Genomic DNA, 23,248 nt, shown 5'->3' on the forward strand with positions numbered 1-23,248 from the left:
ACTGAAGCTATGTACACAGCGGAGAATCTGAGTGATGGCTATATGAGAATTCTATTAACTATTTTTTAATTTTTTTACATGATTTCCAAAAAAACGTTAAAAAAAAAAAAGGCCCCATTAGTGCGCACCCTCTGTGTGTGTGTGTGCACATGCACATACATGCACACAAGGACATAAACACTGATATGTACAAACTGTCTTGTATACTGTAACAGAAAGAATGCAGAGTCAAGTACTTACTTACCTATTGTATCTCTTCCAGCAGATTTTTCAGACCCTGACAAATTAACCAGCACAACACCTCCAATGCTGTGAGAGTAAGAGCATTACTAATAAGCAAAATAATACATTCCTTAAAAGGGCTAGTAATGAAGATAAAAATTATTTACAAGTAATCAAGACTATGCTCAAAACTGAGCAAAACTTAAACTGTCAAAGAACTTAGTGATTTAATTAATAATATTTAACAATGATAACAGGACAGTGTAAATGCTATACTTGTATTTAAATCATTTAATTCTTGCAAAATGTACAAATTACTTTATAATAAAGGTATTACTGTTGTTACCATTACCATTTTACACATGAGAAAACTCACACACAAACATATGAAGTAACTTGACCAAAATCACACAGATAGGACTGAATCTATCGGTAGCCTGCTTCTAGGTAAGTATTCTTACCTCCTATGCTACCTACTGCTTTTGGTTAAGAAGTAACTAACTTTTCAGCCTCTTCCAAACTTGTTTTTGAAGATATGCATACAGTATACCCACACAAACCTAACGGTAGCACAAATGCTGCCTATTGGTAAAACCTAAATTAACAATAAAACCATACTTAAATATTTGAACGATTAAATTAATTATAAATTGACAAAAAATTCAACCGAATTAAACTTCATTTACTTCCCCAATACAAATATATTGTATTCCCCTAACACAAGAATAGGTTTAGCTAAAACATTAGCTAATCATGAATGCAATATAATAAACTTCTAGTGGGCATAACATCTAAATAATAAATTAGTTGGGTCAACCGGCCTACCCCTGAAAACTACCACGGTTATGGCTAAAAGAGAAAAACACACCGTAATAAGAGCTACCACGTATGTGACTACCAAGTACCTCAGTCCCTGTGATAATTGCTTTTTATATACACTGGCTCCAAACTTTCAAACGAGGCTAATACGATCATCATGTTCTCACCTAGGAAACTATCTCAGAGAGCTTAAGGAAACTGACAGGAAAAAAGAACAAAGCTCTGACTCAAACCCAGCTCTGACAGCTAAGAAACACTACTCTCTTCATTAAATCATTCAACTTTCTTCTCTGATTTCTGATTTTTTCTCATAAAGACAACAGCTTTATCAAACCAATACATCTTTGTTGAGTACTGTCAGTAAGCAAAGCCCTACGCTACACTGCAGGCGGCACAAATAAGCAGCAAACAAGGCTCTGGCCTTTAAAGGTTTATAACCCATAGAAAAGACAAGACAAACATACACAAAGTTACATAAAAGATTTAAATACAGTTATTGACAATACTGATGTTACACACTAATTCAAAACTGCCAGATGGTTTATACAGAAAACAACTGAAAGATCATGTGAGGATGAAATAATCAGAGAAGACTGCACGTTTGATTATTAGAAGTAGGATATATAAAACCCAAAACCAAAACAGAAAGAGGAACTTGTTTTAGGAGAAGGAAACAGGAACTTAGGAGGTGATGAGGATTAAGGTGCCACATTAAGTTAAATGTAAACATCAGTACAATACACAGTAGTATACTGTCTGTCCTCACTTGAATGGGAACCAAAGCTGCTTTGGGGTCCCTCCCTCCAGTTACTCTCCCCAGGACCATTTAGAAAACTAAAGAAGGACCTGATCCAAGGCTGCATAGCATGATATCCACATAAACCCTTCTTTCATCCTCATCTTGCTTTGCCATAGTATAATATAAACTATCCTATGTCACTAACAGAAAAATTTTAAACATTATATTTTTAAGCAGAATTAACTAGCTATTATGTTACATTCTTACCTTAAAATTACAGCTAGTAGTTTAGAAAGAGTAAATCTATCTCCACTGTTACTTGGAAACACTGCAGCAAGAATTAAGGTAAAAAGTCCTGCAGGGAAAAAAGATACATCAGCTTTAATACTGTGGAAAGCAGCCTTTAAACTAAATCATGTTTATTTCAACAATACAGATTAAGTATAACCCTACTTATTTTAAACTAATAGAGTTAAATTGAGCATTCAGAGTAACATTATGACCTCATCATAATCAAGCATGTGTGCTCAAGTTATTTTTACAGCTTCAAAAATACTTTTTCTCTCCCAGATTTGGAAGGTGATTCAATTTTTAAAATAAAACATCTTTCATTGGGTAAATTATGGTTCTGAAAAAAGCAATTACATTTAGCCAAAGGGTCCAGAAAAAGATCTTCAGAAAGAATATGTGAAAGGAATGACAACTACAATACAAAAAAAACAGCCCATCAAACTTTAATATGTTGTTATATAAAAAATGCCATAACATAGTCGAAGGAATGTAAACAGTACAAGGCCACAGCATAAAACTACAAACATTTATGTAGTTACAACACACTAATGTGCATTATTAGAATGAATGTAATTTGTAATAAGATAAAAATGTGTGTATATGTACATACACATATAACAGAAAAAGGTTTCAAGTTATAATGTAAATTTTGAAGACAAATTTCTTACCAGAGGTTGAGGACAAGATATTAACTATAGCAACCTGTGTGTCCGAAAGTGCTTCTTGATATGACAAATTTGCCAGAAACCACTAAAGACAAAGAAACAAAGTGAACCCAATTGAATGACATGCTTACATCTGTCACAGTTTATAGGACCCTCCTTTTTTTTTCTCCCCCTAAATATTTTATCATAAGAGCCTTTAAAAGTTGCTTTCTATTGAAAAATCACAAGCTCAAAAAAGAGGGCATTTACAATTAGATCTAAGATCGTTGCTATTCAACTTCCCCTAAGAAATTAACAATAGCTCATTAAAATTAGTATTCAAGTTTTTTTTTAATGAGGGTAAAACTGAGTATCAACTTTAAAATTTGCTTTATCCAAACACTTCTAGCATTCTATTAAAGTTTATCTAAATCAAATTTGAATTTGGGGAAATTCTCCAATATTAAAATATGTACAGATAAATACAGCATGATGAGAAATCTACTCAACGAGATGATGCCTATGGGGATGGATCAAGGTAGCTACCAACTAGGTAGACTGATAGATAAAAAGACATTCATTTTGGAAATCTAAAAAAGTCCAATAAAAAATGTGAATTTGCTAGCTAATTATGATTATTTCTCTGATACTCAGTTTGGAGACACAATACAAAGAGTTCTCATAACTGGATATAATTTAAGGAAGTTTTCCAGTTTGAGGATTTTTTTTTCTTCTCTTAGGCTCATCCAGGCTAGGAGATTCTTATATCCTCAATACTGTGCCTAATTTAAGGAATAAGAAGTAAGACTTCTTTTTATGAAGCCTGATGTGTGTGTTGGGGGCAGGTGTTCCAAAATTCATTTACTTTCACTGCTATTAGATATCCTAATGCCTATTATCACAACTCATCCATTTTTCTGTTAATGGATATTTTTTGACTATTTCAAGCAATGATACTATGAACATTCTAGTGCATGCCTCTGGGTACATATGTGCATGAGTGTCACTAATATATATACTAAGAAGCAGACTGCTGGATCAAAGTCAATTAACTCCTCTCTGTTTTTGGCATCACTGTTACTTAAGACATTCATATTCCACTGAAGAACGAATGTCCTCTTAAGAAAGGTACATCTCTTGATCTCTCTCAGAACTTTTAGTTACGTGAGTACTATAATTATTAGCATACACATTTCAGCGAAGCAACAAAGGCATATCTTAGACCACTGCTAGAAGGCAGCAGATAGCTGAGTCTAGTAGATTCATGTAGTCTACACTGTACTCAAAGTGAAAGCCAGATTAAAACTATAGCAAAGTGATTCTGACACCATCTGTAGTTCTCTGACTCCCTAGATAATTTCACTTGACTTTCTAAACGAGAAAATGAGGTAGCAATTGCTAAGATGAACAGTATCAAACATATATGGCAATAAAAGCCACAATCTGCTTGTGGTTCAATGCTAGAAAAGTAAGATTCTACTCTTAATTATCTTTTGGAGATCTGTCTGCAAGAACCTTGATAAAACTTACAGGGTGATCATTAGCTTTCTGGACCCACTTTCCTTACCACTTTAACACATAAATACTCATTTTCCAAACAATCTCACTGTCTCTGCTAATACAAGATACAGAAATAAAAACAGATCACTTAGGTAGCAGCCATTCAAAACTCCTAAGAATTCATCATGAGTTATACATAAACTCTTCCTAGAAAGACCTTCCTATTCTTCACCTCTCCCCATTCTCTGGCTTTCAAACCCAACGCACTCTTATCACAAAAGAAGATTCATCTCAATTACCCTCCAATAAAAATTAACCTTACAGTGTTTCACTTTATTATTCCAGAGTTGAGGACAACCACTTACTAATAATCTATCACAAATAAGTCATATATTTCATTATTTCATGAGTGATAAGTTATTTTAAAATTATCATAAAAGGTACTCTAGATAAGTACTATATGACCCAAATTATATCCTACAGAGAAAAATCAAAAGACCACAAGTCCTCATGAGACAAAAGACATTCAAGGTGGACTGGCAAATACAGTAATCACTAACTCCTTCTGTCTTGCACTGTACATTAGCCACTAGCCACATGTAGCTACTGAGGAACTGAAAAGTAGCTAGCCTGAACTGAAATGTTTTGCAACTAAAACTGAAAAACTGAAGTTGAAAAGAAATAGAAACTTAAATAAAAATAGAAATTTAAATGAAATTGAAATGCTTAGAAGATTTTAGTACAGAAAAAGAATATAAACTATCTCAATTCTTACACTGATAACATGTTAAAATATTTTATACATGGTGCATTAAATAAAAATATAGTATTAAAATTAACTTTACTTGTTTCTCTTAACTTGATTTCTCTTTAAAAAATTTTTAAAATATCATTTAAAAAATTTGGGGGGTGCCTGGGTGGCTCAGTCAGTTAAGCATCCAACTTCAGCTCACGTCATGATCTCAGGGTTTGTAGGTTCAAGCCCCACATTGGGCTCTGTGCTAACAGGTGACAGCCTGGAGCCTGCTTCGGATTCTGTGTCTCCCTCTCTCTCTGCCCCTCCCCAGCTCATGCTTTGTCTGTCTGTCTCTCTCTTTCTCTCTCTCAAAAATAAATAAACATTTTAAATTTTTTTTTAATTTTTTTCTAATTGTAGAAAATTCAAAAATACATAGGACAACCACATTTCAGGCTCGTATTATATTTGTATTGAATAGCACTGCTCTAAACCTTATCAAAGCTTATCACTCTCTTAAATAAGGTTTCCAAAAAGCTTTATTATTCTTTCTATAGAAGTGTCTTTATTAAATACTAACATAGCTTTCTAGGCTTGTAACTTATTTAGGTTTTGTTTTATTTTATTTTATTTTATTTTATTTTATTTTATTTTATTTTATTTTAATTTTATTTTAAAGACTACCAAAAGTGGAAACCACCCAAATGCAGATCAACGGATAAATAAACAAAACATGGTATATCCATACAATGAAATAGTATTCATCCTTTAAAAGGAAGAATGTTCTGGGGTACCTGGGTGGCTCAGTCAGTTAAGCATCCAACTCTTGATTTAGGCTCAGGTGATGATTTCATGGTTCCTGAGTTCAAACTCTGCCTTGGGCTCCACACTGACAGTGTGGAGGCCTGCTTGGGATCCTCTCTCTGCCCTTCTCTCTCTGCCCTTCCCCCAGGCGTGTGTGCATTCTCTCTCTCTCTCTCTCTCAAAACAAATAAACTTAAAAAAAAATTAAAAGGAAGAAAGTTCTGACACATGCTATGAGGATGAACCTTGAAGACTTTATGCTGAGGTAAGCCAGTCATAAAAGGAAAAACAGTATATGATTCCATTCATACAAGGTACTTAAGAGTGGTCAAATTCATAGTGACAGAAAGTAGAATGGTGGTTGTCAGAGGCTGGGGAAGATAATAAAGGGGACTTATTTAATGGACATAGAATTTCAGTTTTACACAATGAAAAATGTTCTGTTGATAGATGGTGGTGGTTGTACAACGATGTGAACATACTTAATGCCACTAAAGCTATATACACTTAAAAATGGTTAAAATGAAAAAAAAAAAGGTTAAAATAGCAAATGTATAGCACATATATTTCATCACCATTTTTAAAAGGCTTTTTATATGCACATATCTATCTGTATATAAACCTGCTACATGGAATAGTACCTATGTAATGTATTTAATCTATGTAATACATTCTCTCAGAGTCGTGAGTTGGAAAATTGCTTTATCCAAAGAAGGGAAATACAGTATTTCTTTTTAATAGGCAATAAGTTGTGTAATTCATGAGGTTTTCCTATTTGCCTTTCCTTTTACCAATTTGCCTAGGGATAAACTGTGTGCTCATTTGAAGTAGCTTTCTTCCTTTAAATTGAAGTTCCTGATATAATCATCCTATTCCACAACCAGCTCCCCCCACAAACAGACACACACACACACACACACACACACACACACACACACACACACACACACACACACTACCCATTTAATCTGGCTCTTATCTTTCCCTCTTTTTTTTTAAAGTTTATATATTTATTCTGAGAGAGACCATGAGCAAGGGAGGGGCAGAGAGACAGAGAGAGAGAATCCCAAGCAGGCTCCATGATGTCAGCACAGAGCCCAGTGTGAGGCCCAGTCTCATGAAGTGTGAGATAGTGACCTGAGGCAAAATCAAGAGTTGGACATTTAACCAACTGAGCCACCCAGGTTTAACTTTTACTATATAGACACTTTTATTATTCTCCACCTCAAGTCTCATTTGAAAATTAGGTAACATATAATTAATAAATCTTACTCTTACCTTACATTCTTTTAAAATAAGCAAACATTTGGAAATCCATATTAACAGCATAATCCAAATGTATGAGCTTTTTAGTATATATGTAATTATCATCACTCACAAAGATTTTCTGATTTGCACTGCTGAATATATTAATCAAAGTAACACTCAATTAGATGTTATCCAGGAAGAGGATAGAAAAAAGTGGGCTATGCAATGAGGCAAAACTGGGAAGTAAAAAAATCTTATAATCAGGCTAATGATATTGACATTAGCATGTATTATCTAGTGTTTAAAAAAGTTCAATATAAACTTAAATCTTATAGGCTCATACTAAAGAACCTTGGATTAGGCTGCTTCCAATGACATACACAGCAAAGAGCAATGAAATTCATTATTAAATTCTAAACTCCAGAGTTTTCACTAACTCAGACAAGTAATCCCAGCTTATTCAAAAAGAGTATTTGCTACAAGATTGTTCTATCATGAAATCTTAAGCACATTTTTCAGTTTCTATATTAATATAATAAAGAAGCTATCAACAATACTACAAAAAATTCTGTAGAAATGTTTACTATGAGTAGTTGCTAAAATATTTGACCACATTTACATGAATTTATTATACAACCACCAAACCACTTTTTTGACAAAATCAATGCATACAGTAAACTCTTATCTGGGTATTTATTAGCCCTTGTATACATCATAGTATAAAATAACTATTAATTATTCTGACCCTGAAGCAATGTCAAATTCCAAATATATACAGAAGTAGCTATAATGTTATAGTAATTACCAAATTCTCTGAGGTATGGCAAGCAATTATTGACTCTGATACTCAAATTCCCCAATGATGCCAGATAGCTGAGTTTAAAGTCACGATTAAGCAAACTAACAGTATTACACTTAAATAGCACTCTGTTGGTATGTACACTGTCTTAAAATTCAAGTTCTAAACATATAATAAAGAGAAGACCTACCACAAAGCAAAAAAAAAAGCTAATTTTTGCTACTTGAGTTGCAGTAAGTTTCCCTACAGTTTTGAGTAAGGATTCTTGTTCTTTCACAGTAGGATGTGACATGCGAGACAGCTTGGCTTCCAATGCATGGCTTGATGGAAGCTGTCGAATCTCCATGATATTACTGAACCTTACACGAGACTTTTTGGGAGCTTAAAAGGAAAAGTATAATACAAAATCATTAAATGTCTCCCCTCACATCCAACAAAACCCATAAATTTTAATTAACTGATAAATGTGTATTCTTTAATCCATATATGATCAGACTTGGACAGCAAAGAAAACCAGTTATATTATTACCTGGAGCAGCTCTACTCAAAGAATTAACAGGAAAACGGTTTTCATCTATAAAAATGTTTTAAAGGCTTTAAAATGAGACCAAATATTCAAACAAGGGTTCTGCAATTATGTACATATATTGCCTGGCCAGGATTATAGTATGGTTATTATTTTAGCATTTATTGTATAACTTTTCTTGGATTTTTCCTCATAGATACCCAATTTACGAGAACTATTTTCCTGGTCAAGCATGCGGAACACTCCTCTAGAGGTTCACTCTTTGCAAGAGAGTATTATGGATAAACACTGTCTTACACTGAAGCTGACATTTTTTGCACCATTCACAGATACAAGAAACTCTTATAATTTGCTATTAGGGGTGTTTAGTGGCATGGCTGAAGAGGACACTGTCCATTTGAAAATATATATATAACAAAACCATACAGATTTCTGATATTTTTAAATTATTTCTAGTTGAATTAATAAAACCTTCTAGACAAAACTTCTGGAAGACTACAGGCCAAGCCAACACCACATGGAAAAGAAGAAATGCCAGGTGATCCTAGTCAACCCACAAAATCACTAAGTTTGGGGATGGTTTAAATGAAACTAAAATTTCTTCCCATTTCTAAGTTATAAAATTCTAAATTTTGCTTACTTTTTTCAGTATCAATGTTTGTGTTCTCAGGTTTTTCACTTGGAATATCATGAAATTTCACAGGAACATACAAAGGTTCACTCTAGAATGCAAGAAAAACAGGAACAAATATAAACAGCAAATATAATAGTTGATATATTGTCTAAAATTTAAGATGAGAGTATATAGTCATATATACCGCTCAAAACACAGCTGTTCACCACCATATTTACAGAGAATTTTCCAAAGTATATTGGAACAGCATTGGTACATTACGATATTTAGCCTTTAAATGTTATAAAAACAGACCCCTTTCTCAAGCTAACAGATTATCTCCTATTCCTTTTCATGTATTCTTTTAACAAATACATGCTAAATTTCTACTATGTCAGAAACCGTTATAGATCACGGGGCTATAAAAGTGAAAGAAGACAAAGTCTCTGTCATCAATAGTCATGTAGGTTAAAGGGGAAGGCAGACAATAAAGAGATAATCAAGTATATAATGTGTAAATATCATATATTTCCCATTAGTCCTCATAACAACCTCATAAAATGGTATTTAAAAAAACTTGGCGCACCTGGGTGGCTCAGGTGGTTGAGCATCTGATTCTTGATTTCAGCTCAGGGCATAATCTCACAGTTGTGGGATCAAACCCAGAGTTGGGCTCCAGGCTGAGCCTGCTCAGGATTCTTTCTCTCTAGCTCTCTCTGCCTCTCCCCACCCCACTCACTCCTCTCACTCACAAAATAAATAAATAAACATTAAAAAAATACTTTTATAGAAGCCGAGATATAAAATAATCAAGTGGTAGACAACAGAACTACCAGGTTTATCTAACCATGCATTAAAGGTCTATGTTTTTAAATGGTTCTGAATTCTTCTGTTTTTACAAATGTTCTTTAAATGATCTATATTTAAGGCACAATTCTTTAACTAGGCTGTTTCTTAAATTAACAGAAAATGTTTTAATTTAATTTCCCTTTAGCTCTTGGCATAGAACTCTGCCAATGAAAAATATTCAGTAAATGAAGAGGCAACAGGGTCTTAAAAAAGACATAGTCTCTTCATTCACTAAACTTTTCATTACAGCATTTGGTCTAGAAAATGTTGACATATCCATCTCACAGATAACAGCAAAAATCAGTAGAAGAGTAGTTATAAGAATAGTCTGCCACCTCAACTCTTTCTTCTACGCTGATAGAGGCAACTGATATTAACCTTGCTGATTTTAAAGATCCCAGACAAAAGAAATGACATTTTCTCTAAGCTTCATAAATTCTTTAGAGCATCTGGTAGCCTATCCTGCATACAACTACAGTTCAAAAAGGCAAACAATAATAAAGTCACCACACTAGTACTTTATAAACTGGTGTTAAACTTTAGAGTAACATTAAAATTTTTATAAGATAGAATGCCACATTTGGACCAATACATTTTACAGAAGGGCCTTAACAATGATCTACAAAAACCCAGATTTCTACATACTTTCTCTCCAACTAGATTATAAATGCTTAAAATAAGTGAATATGTTAATTACTTTACTGGTTCACTTATTATCTCTTTCCCCCTCCCAAAACACACACTCTCACACACTAGAACATAAGCTATATCTCTAGAGCCTAGAACAAGTGCTTAACAAATATTAAGTGCTCTTAAAATTTGTATAAAAATTTGTGGAATAAATAATCTGCTTATATATTGTCAGTGTCCAGCAAATATATTTGTTTCTAAGTGATAATAATAATAATGAACACAAAGTGACAAAGTTAGCAAGAAACAAAGGACAAAGGACTGTCCCTTAGTATTTTCACTCCATAACCAATATACTCTTCCCCTCTCTCTTTAGAAGGTGGAATTGCTTACTTCTAGGTCCCAGGAAACAAAGTACTAAGTTATAATTCTTATGGAAGGCACCCAGTTTTAAGATATATCTATATCTTAATATAGTGGTGCTATAAAGCTATTTCAGTCCTTCCTGTCACGGCTCAATTCCACCCATTCCACTTCTGATGAGAAAAAAAGCACTTACCAAAGAACTATTCATAGTTGTATCTGTTGTGCAAGCAGCAAAGTACCCTTCAGCATCTGCAAACTACAGATAATGGGACATAAAATATGATTAAACTCATGTTATAAAGTAAGGCTGCTGTCATTCACAGCTCAAAGGAACAGAATCAAGAATCCAGAGTAGACCTTTAAGAGTATAATTATTAATAAAAATAGCAGCTAATGCCAAGTATTCAATCATCAAGGTAGGTATTATCAATTTCATTTTACTGATGAAGAAACTGAAGCTGAGAGATTTCATCTAAGTGACAGAGCCAGGATTAAAATTCAAGTCAGTCTAAATACAAAACTTACAACCTTTTCACAATACTATTATAACATTTCAGATTGGCAGGGAAAGGACAAGTGGGTTAGTGAAAAAGACAAAAAACATCTTAGTGTTACACTGATAACAGTATTAACACCAAGAATCCCCTAAATGGATCTCAGGGCCTGGACTGCACTTGGGAGAACTCTGGGCTACTGCTGCAGAAGCATACTTTTATTCATACCCACAGCTACCCTATTATCTCTGCTTAAAGTCTGAAGAAGTTAAATAACTTGCTCAAGGTCAGCAATAAGCAAATGACAGAACAAGATTCAAACACCAAAGCCCAGGCTCTTAAAAGAATTCTTATAAGTCAATAAGAAGGAGTCAATGTAGAAAAATAAACAAGGTATAGACAACTCAAAAAGAATTCTATTACACAACAAATAAAAGAAAAAGCTACCAAAAGCAGGCAGATTAAACAAAGTATAACTGTTCACCTGTCAAATTAATAAATGTTGGGGTTTGGTAAGGATTCAATCGCATGCATTGCTAACAGTGATATGAAATATAGACAGTAATTTAGTAGTAAGAAGCAAAAGCCTGAAAAATGGCACTAGTTTTTTATCCAGCAATTAGGCTTTGCAAAATTTATCCTAAGTAAATAACTACAGATGTGTATAAAAAATATTCCTATTTATTTACATCAAAAGAGAAAGTGAAAACAACCTAATTATCAAGGAACAGTTAAATAAAATAGAAAAGATAATAACAAACGTTTATTTATTGGCCTGGAAAAGTATTTATGATATATTGTTACATGAAAGGCAAAATCAGGTTAGACAATGATATTAAACTTATTTCTACTATAATTTTAAATATATGCACATAAATACACAGCTCTAGAAAGTATCAAATATATATAGTGCTGTTAGAATGGTGAGATTATGGACAGACTATTCTTGTTCTTCTTATTACCATAATTTGTCTTCAACAATAAACATTCATCACTACTATAAAAAAAAACATTAAAAAATGTTCTAGGAATACTACATTATTGTTCATGATATACCACTAAGAACAGAAAGCCAGTTGTAAAACAGGACATAATGGTACAATTCCAATTTATAAAATATAAAATGAAAATACATGAAAAAGAATGGCAGGATATATGCCAAAATACTCTGGGGTTATTCTGTGAATGTTGGAATTACTTATTTTCTTCTTTTTGTCCCTCCGTATTTTCTAAATTTTCAATAATGTGCATGTATTATATACACATAACATATTCCTACATGTAATACTACAATGTATACACATTTCTATAATGTACATTACCTTTGCAAAGTAAAAAATAGAACGTGTTCATTAGAAAAGACAATAAATAATACTAATCTAATGCACAAAAAATAACACACACCAAAAAAATAAAAGAGAAAGAAAGTATTTGGAAAGAGTGGGGAATGGGAGTTAGTTATTATTTAATGGATACAGTTTCTGTTCGGGATAATGAAGAAGTTCTGGAGATGGATAGTGGTGATGGCTGCACAGCAAAGAGAATATATTTAATGCCACCGAGCATTTAAAATGCTCATTATATGACACTATACATTTATTTTTATTTTTTAATTTATTTTTGGGGGAGAGAGAGAGAGACAGAATGAGGGGAGGGGCAGAGAGAGAGCAGGAACAGAGGATCTGAAGCAGACTCCGTGCTGACAGCAATGAGCCTGATGCAGGGCTCGAATCCACAAACTGAGATCATGACCTAAGCCAAAGTGGGACGTTCAACCAGCTGAGCCACCAAAGTGTCTCTATGCCACTATACATTTAAAAATGGTTAAAATTGTAAATTTTATGCCATCTATATCTAACTACAATAAAAAAGGGGGGGGAGAAAAGGGGCTAAAATGGTAAATCTGATGTTATGCATATTCTATCACAATTTTAAAAGAAGAGAAAGGAAAGATGGGAAAAAGAAGAGAATGTAAGAGGCAGTTTAATATTCTTCACTCTCAAAAATTCAGTGTCTACTTCTACAAGGAAGATACATCACTATATAAACTGCTATTTCTCTCAACTCTATGAATCAGCACATTATGTGCTGATTATCAATGAAAGAATATAATTTGGTTAGCCAAACATCTGAAACATGGTCTAAATATGCTATTCTCATTTCAATAAATAAAACCTTGAATTATTTCATTTCTACAATCAACTTTACCACTAATTAGATGCTATTCAACCAGTGTGCAAATGACCAAAGACTCCAGATATTCTTCTTACTCCTCACTTTCATCTTCATCTCCACATTAATTGCTTTGGGCCAGCTCAATAATTTTTAACAACTCAAAGGATGTTATGAGGTAACAGCAAGAAAGTGATTATGCACCTTTGATTTCTCATAAGATATTTTGATACCAGGTTGATTAGAAGAAGAATTTAAAATTTTGGACAAAAGTCGGTTTCTCTTATGTTATCTTCATTCATTTTAACAACTTGAAATTTGACAGTCCTTTGAGACACTACTAACTTTACACTTTGAAAAAATAAATCCCCTCTCCAACAAGCACTTAAAATTTAAAACTTACAAAAGCAGCATGCTTTCCTCGAAATCCTCTTGTACACTGTTGTCTCCATGGCTTCCAAATAATAAAGCCCAAAAGGTATAGAACAAACATAGATGTTTTTGCAAAGGTGCTGAAGAACGGCTTGTTGTACTGAGTAAAAACATACTGTAGAGGAAAAATTTACAGAAACTATGAAATGACTTTAAACCTTATTACTTATCTCTAATAAAATAAGCCTATTACATGATTTTTAACTCTAGAAGTTCAAGTGAAACAGAAAATCAAAAAGGATTATGAAAATATTTTATACTCATTTCTAAATATTGTATTTGCTTGTATACAAAGAATATTCCCAAACAAAACAGCAACAACTTCCAAAAAAAATGTTCTGTTCAACATTCATCAAAAACCTACTATGCAAGAAAGAATACTTGTGCTAAAGGCTAAGGAAAAATAAGACAGCCTTTCTTTTCATATATTTATGAAAAGAACAGCATAATGTGTTAAGTACCACAATAGGGGTATACAGGTACCATGGAATTACCAAAGGGAGACAGACCATTTTGAGGATTATGGAAGTTTCCTAAGAGAAGCTATTCTTGAGCTGAGTGTGGGGGACTGAATAATAGCCCAGAGGAAACAGCATAAAGGAAGGTAATAAAGCAGAACAGTGTATGAATAAAATTGCATGAAGTTTAATATTGTTAGGAAATTATATAAAACCTGTCACCTTCATTTAACTTAGAACTCATGATTTTCTTGTTTCCTAAAAAAATATTCCTAGTTATGTATACTGAAAGGCCTGGAAAAAATGACCCAGGAGGAGTAAGCACCTATAGAATCCTGATGGTAATCTGTATTATCTTGCACTAAAAGAAACCATGGGTTCTTAAAGAAATGACCAAATCCAAGTATGGAGCAGGAAAAGTACCAGATGAGCCTGGGGCATCTTGCACCAGAAAACAAATAGGATGTTAAAGATTAATAGGATCATACTGAAAGGACAGTAGAGTCAATTTGAAGGGGCCCCCACTGGTCAAAGATAGGACAGTTTAAGCATAAAACGGAGTAACTACAACTATCTGAAACACAGTAAATATACAAAAATCCATGAATGTATAATGATACTCTATGGTTACTAATGGAAGTTGCTAAGCAACATTACTCTAAAATGAACAAAAGAAAAGAATCAAGATTTATTCAACCCTTCCTATATGAACCATGTTTCAGGATAACCACATAGTAGTTACAGAAAGCTCTCCGTAAAGAATTCCAGCTAAGAAATGCAGAAGTAATGACCCTTAGAAAAATCATCATTTTACAACCCCTAAATGAAATAGTCCATCAAGAGAATAATCATATGGATAACTGACTACTACCTAAAGGTTGGTAAGAAATTTTATAGTGCCAAAGTTGGCATCACCCAAACTAAGACTTGCAGCCATTTGTGACTCATGTGTTATCATGGGAAGTACCCAGTTCCACCAAGGTATTTTTCCCAAAAAACTGAACCTGAATCAAATCAAGACTTAACCTAAGTACCATTTTACAGGAAGTAAGAGAAAAGGAGGAGCAAGTTAAATGACACCTCAAGGAAACAATCAGCAAAATTTGGAATGTGTGTTATGAAGTGAATATGTATGTCTTCCCCAAGTTCATATGTTAAAATCCTAACCCCTAAATGTGACGGTATTTGGAGGTGAGGCTTTTGGAGATAACTAAGGACAGAACCCTCATGGATGGAATTAGTGCCTTATAAAGACACCACAGAATGCTGCCCTTTCTGCCTTGAGAGGACACAGTGAGAACACTGCCACCTAAGATCCAGGAAGCATATCCTCACCAGACACTGCATCTGCCAGTGCCTTGATCTTGAGCTCTCCAGGCCACAGATGTGAGAAATAAATGTTTGTTGTCTGAGTCACCCAGGCTAATGGCAGTCTTGTTGTGATACCCAGAATGTGATATATCCTATAGGAAAAATGATCCAGCTTTTCCGACAAATTTATAGCATGATTTTTAAAAAAGGCAGGGGTGGGAGAGTACAGTTAAGGAACAAAAGTGAATTAAAAGCAATTTGAATATGGATCAGGAACCAGATGATTTTAAGAAATTATAATTTTGTTAGATATGTTAATGGCAGAGTGATCATATTTTTAAAAATTAGGACCTTTCAGTTTGAGGTGAATATGAAAAAATTTATAGGTGAAAGGATAAGTGGCTAGAATGTGCTTTAAAATAGTCCAGGAAAACATGTCTGGGAGGTTGATAAGAGAAGACTGGCAAAATTTGATAGTTGTTAGGTATATGAAGATCCATTATACCATTCTCTCTACTTTGTAGATGTTAGAAAGTTTTTATAATACAAAGATTGATTTTCTTGTTGAAATACACAATATATCTCAAAAGTTTAATGAGCATATTTGGCTGAAAAATTAGACACATCATATATGCTCTTGGATAACAAAATTATAAAATGTTCTCTTATCAACAGATTGGAATTGCTTAAATTATAATTTGATCAGGTCCTCTTCTGTCCTAAATTTTATTACCAGATAAATAAAAATAAAACCATTTATTTAAAACTAAAATAAATTTTTAAAGATAGGCTTATTTCCCTGTCAACATTAAAGAGATTTCTTTGTGGTTAAACTACAGAATGTTAATCTAAAAAAAAAAAAAAAAAGTTATAGAAGAGTGAAAAATAAATGGCTGTTGTATTCCAGAGCCTACTTCCAAAACAGCTAAAAATTTATTTATTCATTGGCTACAATGTCAATATCAATTATTTACTTAGCTATGATGTGAGATGACCAGCAGTATCAAACTGCTTTTTTTCACATTTAAGTTCATTTTATAAATGCTAGTTTCCTTTTGTATATTAGCCTTAAGACTGCAACATGTAAGTTGAAAAGTAATTTCTGAAAGTGAAGCTTCTTTATAAAAAGCATGTCTTTTTATAGAGATTAACTAAACAAATAAAAATAACTACATATATAATTAGAAAGAAAAACTACTTTGTGCACTCAAAATAACACATTACTATCACGAGTACTCTGATAAAGGCAAAATAAAATTTAACTGAATGCGCTGTGTACCATGTATTTTACAATGTTTGAATCGGCAAATGTGTAACTGCATGCACTCATGCATATGCACAATAATGAAAACTCTGATCACTTTCACTCATTTGTCCAAAAGCATTCTTACTATCCACTAAATGGTGACAAATGGTTTTGCATCCTAGATACTTGTTCCACTAGAAAATAGTATTTATAAACAACAGCAAAAACCCTGAATTTACAAGAAAACAGCAGATACCTATTCAAATATTAAGAAAACATGCACATACTCTTTTTTTTTTAAAATAACTCTTCTAGAAGACAGATGAAAACTCTAAGATACAAAAAAGAGTATCTTTTGTTTCAACTTGAATTGACACGAATTCACTTATCAAAGAATATAAGTAATTCAACGTTCAAAATACTGTTTTTTTAAAAAAAATACATTTTTATGTTTATTTTATTTTTGAAGGAGAGAGAGACAGAGCATGAGCAGGGCAGGGGCAGAGAAAGAGGGTGACCCCGAATCTGAAGCAGGCTCCAGGCTCCAAAATGTCAGCACAGAGCCGGAAGCGGGGCTGGAACTCCCAAACCGTGAGATCATGACCCGAGACGAAGTTGGATGCTTAAAGGACTGAGCCACCCAGGCGCCCCCAAAATACTGCTTGAAGTAAGCTCGAGAGATAGAAATGATTAGAGAGAGACTGCAGATTGACCGCAGCATTACTAGAATGCAACATCATTCCTACACAAGAATTACATACCGAAGTAAGTTCTGAGGATGCGACCCATATCACATCAACAAGTAGGAGAATAACAATCCCAAGAGCCATTCTCCTGCGCTGAGTGAAACCACTGCTCTGGGAATTCATCCGGTTCATGATAAATACGCACACCATCTGCAGTCTGTTTTGTAGAAAATACAGATCCCATTAGAGAAGGTTTCGAAAAATAACCATAGAAAATGAGAAATTCGCGTAAGAGAAACATAAACATCACTGGTTAGCTAAGGTTCAGTTTGAAGGTCACACGGTAAATTAAAAGTTGGATTTACCTTACTTTGAAGGCCTTTCTGAGATCTTCAACAGCAATGCCTGAAAACTTGGCAGATCTGAGTCTAAAAGGAGGTAAAGAACTCAGCGCACCTATAAACAACCATAAAATGATGATTACGAAAACATCAACGACTCAAAATAAGGTTCATCACATCTTTTTTACTCTTAAAATTCAAAATGAACAAATGAAAAGAAAAATACCTAAGTGTGTTAAATACAATTGACACTATTCTCTAGCCTCTAATGGTATTCACTGTATATTTCAAATTATATTCAGAAACGTACACAGTACAGAAAAAAAAAAAAAAGGCCAGTATTCAACAAACGGCAGTATTTAACAATAGTTAACGACTGGTAAATAGCTCCTCCAAGTTTCGTAAATACACAACTCCATTCGCCTCTCCCTACAGAGGAATCCACCACAGGGGGCAATGTCTAGACTCGCGCCTGTTTCTGAGCGTCTTCTCGGTCCCCTGTCTCTGGGCAGGGGAGTTTGATTATTTGAGAGGAAGTGATTTGTTTTGAGTCTTGAGGGCACGTTTCCAAACGCCTCACGTGGTAGAAGGGGAGGATACTCTACGCTCCCGCACCCACCCCTGCCTGTCACCGCATCTAGTTTCTTTAGATCCAAAGAGAAATTCACGAGACGAGTGAGGAAACAGCTGTTAAAGGGAATCCTCTTCCTTTGAGGGAAAAAAAAAAAAAAGTTAAGCCGGTGACGCCTCCTCAGGGAGTGAGAAAAAGCCCGGAGGCGGCGCTCGAGCAGCTCCCACTAGTGCCTGAGTCCTCACCAGGCTCACACGCCCCTGTCAGCCTTCCCCTCACGCCGCCCCTCGGAGACCAGTGCCATTTCGGCCAGGGCGCTCCGACCGCCACCAACAGCTGGGGGTGGGGCCGTTCGTGGACACTCGGTGCCAGTTTGGGCGCAGGTTGATTTCGCGGCCCTCCCCTGCCTGCCTACCTGGCCTTCCTGCCCCGCGATGGTGTCGTGGCGGCACCATGAGCGGCCTCGGCCCGGACCCGCCGCCGCCCAGCGCCGCGGCCTCGGACTCACAGAGCTGTCGCGGCGCCTGACATTGCGCTGCGCTGGAGGCCCAGCACCTGAAGCCGCGGTATCCCTCGGGGCGAGGCTGCGGACGCCACCCAGCCCCACTCGGCCCAGAAGGGCGGGAGTGGGCGAGGGGAAGGGACCGCGCAGGCAGCGATGGCCGCGGAGGCCCGAAGCTGGACCCCGGCCACGCCCCCAGCCGGCCAGCCTGCCCCTGCGCCCCGCCCCCCTCAGCCCGATGGCGGCGGCGCTGAGGTTACGTCACGGCGGCGCGACGGCCCACCGCGCGTGGGCGCGTCTCCAAGGTGACTTGGCTGCTTGGAGCGGAGTACTACGGGCTGCAAGGGCGCGGAGCTCGAAGACCGGTCCGTGACGCTGGGGAGGAGCGCAGATAGAAGAAGTAAAGCAGGGTGTGGTGGAAGAAGAGGGAAGCGGGCGTGGGTGGCTGGGGCAGAATAAAGGACGAGGGAGGTGGCCGAGGCTCCACATGGCCCCGCCCTAGAACCAAAGCTAGCAGCTCCGTTTCCTAGAGTTGGATAGGACCTGAAAGCAAAGTTGCTTGGCAGAACTTTTGTTTTCTGGAACCTTTTGTGTGTAAAACTAGATCCCAGTTCTCGGAGGTAGAAGCTGTGTCCCTAGGGGAAAGTACTTCACCTCCTTGGCTCTCAGTTTTCTCATATGATGAGAAAATGATGGCACCTGCCTCATCTGTTTATGTATATCTGCACACTTGTGTGTATACACACACACACACACACACACACACACACACACACACACACATATGCAAGCCAGGATTACATTAGTTTACAAATGTGAAGGGCTTAGATCAATTCATGGCTCATGGAACTCCACAAATAGTAAGCTGTATAGATTTTTTTCTTAACTGTCTTTTGACTATCCCATAAAAAATGCTTGACCAACGTCCTAATTTGTATTTAGAAAAGAAAAACAAGACTAAAGGGTTCTGTAATTTAACTGGAGTTATCCACCACCAGTGCGTTTTTAACATCTTCAAGTGCAATAGTAAGAAATAGGAAGAATTTAACTTTCTTGCCGTAGTGACAATATACTACATTTTTTAATTCTTTTAAATCTTTTGTTTCACTGAAATTACATATTCAGATGACTAATGAAACAATATCAATGGACATTTTTTGTGTTGCTCAACCAGTTTCTAATAAATGATCAGTATCAAGCACCTCTAATGAATTATTCAGAAACCTGTCATTGAGAGTTGGAAAAATCTTAACCATGTTCTTAAAATTACTACTTAGGGGAAATGTGGTTGCATATAGTAAGTAATATAATCAGCATCCTTTTTATTCTTTAACATTCTTTAGGGTGTCAAGCTCATTATATGCTACATTTATAATATACAGACCGAAAAAATAATAATATAAATACCTCTGAGTATCTAAGGATACTCATGAAAACTTCTAATTCTTAATCTGACCACAATTTGTTTGCTAATCTTGAGGATGATTCTACTCTCAATTTGGCCTCAGTTCTCCATCTGTAAACATAGGGAGGCAGTTGGTTTTTTCTTAATTAAATAATGCAAATGATAGTACTTTGTAAATGTATGTAAATGCAGGTTACCATTATTACCACCTGTTTCCACAGCATCTGCTAAAGGACAATGCTGTGATACTCTTGTGATAGTGAAGATAAGGTTAATTCCAGACCAGCTGTCTTCAAGCAGTCTCCAACCCTAGGTTAATCGTCCATTAATGTATTTTCCCAGTTCCCTCTGAAGGAGATTCCACTGTATTGCTCTGTGACAACAGATTCTAGTGTGATTTCTGTGCTGTGATACCATCTTAATTTCAGGCATTGCTTTCTTTGGACCCCAAGTATATATCTTGGATAATATATACTCAAGGATAAGTCCTCAGTAACTTCAAAATCTCACACCAAATACCAACTGTCTACATTTTCATATATAAGTTCCACAAGAGCAAGGATTTTTGTCAATATCATTCTCCATATATCCTATCATCTAGAACAATACCTAGGACAGAGTTGGCAGTAATATTTGTTGAATGAACTTGAACTTCCTGCAGTCTCTTGACCTTTATACCTAATTTTCCCAAGTCTACATTTCTGTCAGTTGGTACCACCTTTATTCTAGTCTCACAGGACTAAACGGTTAACTTATTAATTTCCTTTTTTACTCTTCAAAGTTGATCACTCTTCACTGAGATCTCACAAAAGTAGACCCTTAAAATTCATCAGGTATTAAGCCTGACACCTTCAAAAAAACCCACCAGAAATGTAGAGTGTAATTTCTCCCGCAAAATACATATGTCACAATATGAGTACGAAAACAAAGTTGTGTATGTACAGAGCAGCCACTAGCTAACTCTCCTGTGCACCAGCCTCAAAGACTACAATTCAATTCAAGCTCTAGTAAAATTATACATGACTAGGAGTTACTGATCAAATCCTGGCCATTTTGGGCCAGCTGTTGCAGAGATTGTGGTTGGCTTTCTGGACTGACTACTGCAATGGTTGTGGGTCAGAGTTCTATTTTTATATATGCTCTGGTCTTTGTCCCTTTGTATTTTCAATCTCACAAAAGTCTATGTGTCATTCTATTCTCTGAAGTAGCTACCAGCATGCTGGGCATATAGCTCAATAAATATTTGATTTTATTTGCTTCCAAGACATAGTTTAATGGATTGAGGTTTGCAATTAAACAAATTGTGGTATAGAAAAGACTGCTTTTGAATGTGTCACTTACTGAATTTTATGGGGTAAATCATATGCTTCAGGGAAAGTCATAAACTTGGGAGGTTCTGAGGTATCTCAGGTACTGGGGTTTATTGAATACAACCAAGTCTTAGATTTTAAAGGGTTTAAAGGCAGGTTAGATGAGCAAAATATCAACACAAATTTGACTAAAAGTTCCAAATGTACATAGAATAGGCATGCCAAGTCAGTGCTTGATTGATGATCATTCATTGCCATGTCTTTGAGGGCATGGACTAGAGTTCTGAAGGCATGATCACTTCAAACATCTAAGTAGAGAAGGCTTTAGGAACAGGTAGAATCTGAGCTTCATTTTAGTGATGTGTAGGATTTAATGAGGGAACAGGGAGAAGAATGATATTTTTTTTTCCTAAGAGAGTAAAAGTCTGAGTGTAAGGGAGGAAAAATTATTTTTCCTTTTATCCTCCTAGGTTCTCCTGCTAAGACGGTATAAAATTAGACTGATAAAAGACAGACTGATCAAATAAAAATAGTTTACTAACATGTACAATACTCATCATTCAGGAGAAACCTCAATGAAGAGTAACTCAAAGGGGTGGTTAGAACTTGGGCTAGTATAGGGTCTTAACAAAACAATAATTTGTAGAGAAATAACAAAACAACAGAGAAAAAGTTTTATTAAACTTTCAAGAGCACTAAACCAATGGAAGGTAAATATACGAGAGAAACTAACAGAATAAAATTTGTGTTGGTTCATTTTGACACTGACCTTCCACCTTCTTCATGGCCATGAAACTTCCTATTAATGACAGTCCTCATTTTTCACAAATTTCTCCTTTTAGTCAGATAAGGGAAGCCTTGGGAAGACTTCTTTCTACATCTATTGATTCTCTTTTGTCTCCAGCTCAAAATAATCCTTATGCCAAAGTAGCATATTTTGGGGTGGCATATTCTGGTCCCCTACGTGACCAACAGTAAAAGGTGTGTCCAGAGGCAAGTTACAAAACTGATTGGGCAGAGCACAGCATGTATGTAGAGAAACAGTGGGAAATGAGACAGATCAGATGAGTTCTGATGTTGCAGCATGCTCTGGAAACTAGGTTAGAGAGTTTGGACTTTTATTTTATATATGATGGAAACTAAGAATTTTAAATAAGAGAGAAACACTTTTAGTAAATCAGAAATTACTGACTACTCACTTGACACTTACCAGTGTGGTAGTACTGTGGGGACATTGCATACAATGAGGAGCCTGCCTTCAAGAAATTCATGTTATAGGCAAAACTGACTATGTTATTAGGGCAAGTATTTGCTAAGCTAGGAAATACTGAATCTAAATGTGCTTCTCTAGTATCCCTTTAGCACTCTATGCTAGCCACCAGATTGATGCTCATTTTGAAAAGGGTCTTACTTGAATATTACTTCCTTTTGTATCTTTCCGTTGAAAACATAATCGGCAAGGTACTAGACAAGAAACTAAAGGCCATCTAATTAATCGCGAGGAACTTAAAATGGCATTGCCCATGCCCACCCT

The 23,248-nt window shown here is 35.5% G+C and overlaps 1 protein-coding gene across 1 annotated transcript in view; it reads right to left on the minus strand.

Moving 5' to 3' along the window:
* SLC35F5 (solute carrier family 35 member F5) overlaps positions 1-19,203 on the minus strand; it is a 36,697-nt gene extending 17,494 nt beyond the window's left edge. The window contains exons 1-10 of the mRNA XM_019454121.2: positions 18,913-19,203; positions 17,951-18,041; positions 17,661-17,802; positions 13,856-13,999; positions 10,980-11,042; positions 8,969-9,050; positions 7,993-8,183; positions 2,740-2,821; positions 2,048-2,135; positions 245-309 (exon numbers count right to left, since the gene is read on the minus strand). Coding sequence (XP_019309666.2) covers positions 245-309; positions 2,048-2,135; positions 2,740-2,821; positions 7,993-8,183; positions 8,969-9,050; positions 10,980-11,042; positions 13,856-13,999; positions 17,661-17,802; positions 17,951-18,041; positions 18,913-18,952 — 988 coding nt within the window. The 5' untranslated portion in view covers positions 18,953-19,203. The remainder of the gene's footprint in view (positions 1-244; positions 310-2,047; positions 2,136-2,739; positions 2,822-7,992; positions 8,184-8,968; positions 9,051-10,979; positions 11,043-13,855; positions 14,000-17,660; positions 17,803-17,950; positions 18,042-18,912) is intronic.
* Positions 19,204-23,248: the final 4,045 nt, after the last annotated feature.

This window comes from Panthera pardus, unplaced genomic scaffold (assembly GCF_024362965.1).
Source record: "Panthera pardus isolate Hobbes unplaced genomic scaffold, ASM2436296v1 HiC_scaffold_10, whole genome shotgun sequence".
Lineage (NCBI taxonomy): Eukaryota > Metazoa > Chordata > Mammalia > Carnivora > Felidae > Panthera > Panthera pardus.